Source organism: Populus trichocarpa, chromosome 10, assembly GCF_000002775.5.
Source record: "Populus trichocarpa isolate Nisqually-1 chromosome 10, P.trichocarpa_v4.1, whole genome shotgun sequence".
NCBI classification, from domain to species: domain Eukaryota; kingdom Viridiplantae; phylum Streptophyta; class Magnoliopsida; order Malpighiales; family Salicaceae; genus Populus; species Populus trichocarpa.
The window spans coordinates 21912190-21916391 of NC_037294.2; the positions used below are offsets into that span (position 1 = coordinate 21912190).

The 4202-nt window shown below is 39.0% G+C and overlaps 1 protein-coding gene across 2 annotated transcripts; it reads left to right on the forward strand.

Moving 5' to 3' along the window:
* Positions 1 to 374: 374 nt before the first annotated feature.
* LOC7469524 (protein SMAX1-LIKE 3) lies at positions 375 to 3738 on the forward strand. Of its 2 annotated transcripts, none has more exons than XM_024609632.2 (3): positions 375 to 1886; positions 1983 to 2238; positions 2342 to 3738. In XM_024609632.2, exons 1-3 carry the CDS (start codon positions 694 to 696, stop codon positions 3458 to 3460), a joined length of 2568 nt encoding a protein of 855 aa, XP_024465400.1. In that variant the 5' UTR covers positions 375 to 693; the 3' UTR covers positions 3461 to 3738. The 2 variants fall into 2 exon arrangements, with proteins under 2 accessions (XP_024465400.1, XP_002316485.2); XM_002316449.3 differs by having other exon boundaries at positions 377 to 1886; positions 2345 to 3738.
* The last annotated feature ends 464 nt before the right edge of the window (positions 3739 to 4202 follow it).

Consider the following 4202-nt stretch of genomic DNA (forward strand, 5'->3'; position numbering starts at 1 on the left):
GGGCAAAGTAAAGCACTACTACAGTTCCCAATTCCCTTCAAACAGACAGGCAGTCCTCTCTTCTTTACTTCAGCTTCTTGGTATTGGTGGATTTGCCTTTCCTTTTCTTTGCCCTTTCTCTTTTTTCCTTTTCTTTTTTCATTATCTACTTTTGAGCTTATTCTTCCAACATTTAATAACTTATATAGTACATAATGCATCAGTCATTATATATATATGATTTAACAAAGTGATTATTCCATTCATAGTCCTTAAAGCTTAGTGCTTTGCAAAATGTTGATATAATTTATAGCTCCCACAATATAGAGACACCAACCTTTTTTTTTTTAATCCACTAACCTTTATATGATGAGAGAAAGAGAAAGTTGGATATCACATGCAAAGCACTTTCACATACAAAGACTAAAATCTTGCCTCGCTAGCAAGAAAAGCACAATCCCATAGCCCATAATATCTACACTTGCCACACCTCTTCCCTCACAAGCAAAATATAAACCAGCAGATAGCTGCTTCTTCATATATATTGGTAGCTTGACTGAGAGTTTACCTAAGAAATTCCTTACTTCTACTTCTCTTGTTATCCACACATGAAGCCAAAACCTCTTTGAACGATCATCTAGTTTTCCTTCATCTAGTTAGATATCTTTGAAACTTCGTATCATTATATAAGTGAACATTCAAAACTAGAGAAATATGAGGGCTGGAATTTGCAGTGTACAGCAGGCTCTTACTCCCGAGGCTGTTAGTTTAGTGAAACAAGCAGTTGGTCTTGCTAGGCGGCGAGGCCATGCTCAAGTCACTCCTCTTCATGTAGCAAGCACAATGCTTGCTTCCTCTACTGGTCTTCTCAGAAGGGCTTGCCTTCAATCCCACTCTCATCCTCTTCAATGCAAAGCTCTGGAGCTCTGCTTCAATGTGGCGCTTAATCGCCTCCCTGCGTCCACTTCTAGTGCCCTATTAGGCCCTCACTCCTCATACCCTTCCCTCTCCAATGCCTTGGTTGCGGCCTTTAAGCGTGCTCAGGCTCACCAACGGCGAGGGTCCATCGAAAACCAGCAACAGCCCATTTTAGCTTTGAAAATTGAGATAGAACAGCTCATTATCTCTATCCTAGATGATCCTAGTGTTAGTAGAGTCATGAAGGAGGCTGGTTTCTCTAGTACTCAAGTGAAAAACAAGGTAGAACAAACTGTTTCTTTGGAGATTTGTCCTCAAAGTTCTCTTACTGTCAGCTGTCAGCCCAAAGAAATCATCAAACCTCAAGTTCTTAGCGCTAGTGTGTCTCAATCTCTACCTTTCAGTCAGTTTGGAATCATACACAGCAAACCATTAGATCAAGTAAGGAATGATGATGTAATGAGTGTCTTAAACACATTGGTGGGCAAAAAAAGAAACACTATCATCACAGGAGAGTGCCTGGCTACTGCTGAGAGCGTAGTTAGGGGGGTGATGGACAAGTTTGAGAGAGGGGAGGTTTCTGGGGATTTGAGGTCTGTGAGGTTCAAAAACCTTCCTCTTTTCTCTTTCAGAAGTCTTTCCAAAGAGGACCTTGAACAGAAGCTTATGGAGCTTAGGTGTATTGTGAAGAGCTATATAAGCACTGGGGTGGTTTTATATCTGGGTGATCTCAAATGGATAGCTGATTTTTGGTCAAGCTATGGTGAGCAAAGGAGAAGCTACTACTGCACTGCAGATCACATAATCTTGGAGCTCAAAAGATTAGTTCATGGATTCAGTGAAACGGGAAGGTTGTGGCTTATGGGGATCGCTACTTTCCAAACTTACATGAAGTGTAAAGCAGGCCACCCTTCTCTAGAGACTATGTGGGAACTTAATCCTGTAACAATTCCAGTTGGGAGCCTGAACCTAAGTCTCAAACTCGATAGGTAAGTCCTTAAATTTTAATTAAAGTGCTATTTCAAGCTCATCTGTTTATCGTATCCCCATCAGTACTAATCTTTCTGTTCTTTACTTTCTTTCAGTGATTCACAATCTCATCAATCCAGAAGCAAGGCATCTTTGAATGGGTCCAGTTGGCCACTGCTTGAATCTAGAGTTGATAACCACTTAACTTGCTGGACAGATTACTCTGTCAACTTCAATAAAGAAGCTCAAAGCCTAGTAGGTAGGACCCATAACAAGGAATCCACTTCTAGCGTTACTATTTCCAACAATTCAAGCTTGCCGTTATGGCTCCAGCAGTGCAAAGAAACTGAAAGAAATACAACCAATGACCAGGTGCTTATTTTACATGAACTTCAAAGTTTATAATGAATCTTGGCTACATCAATAGTACTTAATTCAATTAAATTAACACTCCCTGCACTTGGAACTTGTTTAGCAGGAATATCTATGCAATAAAGGGATTTCTCTTTTTGGTTCAGTCCACAAACAGTCCTATTATCCTGAGAAAACCATCAAATTTGCTTCGTCTCCTCCTTCACCGAATTCATTCTCCTCGCAAGAGCGCAACACCGACCCACAACAGACACACCTAAGTTGGCCAGTGATTTTTGAACATAAACAGTTTGAAAAGGAGAACCAGATTTGGATTTCAGAATGCAGCAATGAAGGTTATGAAAGCAGTTTGAGAAATGTTCCCAAACCCGACCTTTTGTCAAATCCCAACTCTAGTCCAAATTCAGCTTCTTCAAGTGAGGCAATGGATGATATTGAGGGTGTCCAAAGCTTCAAGGAGTTCAATGACTACAGCTTGAAGAATCTACGTAGTGGCTTGGAGAAGAAGGTTCCATGGCAGAAGGATATCATTCCTGAAATTGCAACCACTATCCTTGAGTGCAGGTCTGGAATGAGGAAAAGGAAAGGAAAGTTGAATCACATAGAAGACAAAGCAGAAACTTGGCTGTTTTTCTTAGGTGTTGATTTTGAAGGTAAAGAAAAGATTGCAAGGGAGCTAGCTAAACTAGTTTTTGGCTCTCAAAGCAACTTTGTATCGATTGGTTTAAGCAATTTCTCCTCATCAAGAGCTGATTCTATCGAAGAATCCAAAAACAAGAGGGCAAGAGATGAGTTGGGTTGCAGTTATCTTGAGAGACTTGGCCTAGCTTTGAATGAAAATCCTCATCGCGTGTTCTTCATGGAAGATGTGGATCAAGTTGACAACTGTTCTCAAAAGGGTATCAAGCAAGCAATTGAAAATGGAAATGTAACACTTCCTGATGGTGAAAAAGTCCCTCTTAAGGATGCCATTATTATTTTCAGCTGTGAAAGCTGCTGTTCGGTGTCCAGAACATGTTCTCCTCCAAGAAGGCAAAAAACCGGTGACAATCATGAAGACAAGGAAGATGAGGATGTCATGGAGGAGAAAAGTCTAGTTCTTTCACTTGACCTGAATATTTCCTTTGGCGATAATGGAGATGATCAATGTTCACTTGCAGAATATGGGATTTTAGAATCTGTGGATAGGCAGGTTGTTTTCAAAATTCAAGAATTAAGTTAGGGGGGGTATATCTGTTAGATATTTAATATTGAAGGACCTTTCTTTCTTTTCTTTTCTTTTTTTTTGGTTTTCTTTTTTTTTTTTTTTTTGGATTTATGTGGGGGGGGAGAGATTAAACTAACAAAGGGGAAAAAGAAAAATTCTTTTCTGATCTTACATGGAGGGGGGGGTTGACAGGATTTAGGCACTTAGCTAAGTCAGGCTTTGCTGTATATTTATGCGTTTTATTTCTTAACTTGATGTTACATACTGCAAATCTAATCATGGTTTTCCTCCAAGATTTCATTTCTTTGTACAAGTTAGGCAATCTTCCATGCAAGTTTATATTCTATATCATCTCAAATTGCCTTTATACTGATCTTATAGTTCCAGCAATGATAAACATGGTGATTAAGGGCTCATTTGTGGTGAAATTGCGATTCAAGTAAAAAAACAATGCTTTTTTAGCTTGAAACGCAGAGACAAACACTAAGAACTTAACTAGTGATAAAAAAACTTGTTGAAAATCAAAAGGTTAGATTCATAACTTCAAGGTTATGCAAAGGAGTGGCTACTTTGGAAGAGAAACAAGGAAGAAAAAAAAATCTTCCATGGGAAACAACTATTAAAAAGTGAACACTATACTTTATGACTAGTGGGCAAGTGTTCGCTTTATTACTATATTTGTTTGGTAGGTTTATTAAAACTTAACATTCTAGTCTTTGAGAAGTGTAAGGAGGGAATGATCGTCAACCAAAAAGAG

Excerpts from the sequence above, each read along its gene's own strand:
- LOC7469524 (XM_024609632.2), top strand. The coding sequence starts at position 694 with ATGAGGGCTGGAATTTGCAGTGTACAGCAGGCTCTTACTCCCGAGGCT. Across the intron at positions 1,887-1,982 it reads CTAAGTCTCAAACTCGATAG|TGATTCACAATCTCATCAAT; the intron begins GTAAGTCCTTAA and ends ACTTTCTTTCAG. Across the intron at positions 2,239-2,341 it reads GAAATACAACCAATGACCAG|CAGGAATATCTATGCAATAA; the intron begins GTGCTTATTTTA and ends GAACTTGTTTAG.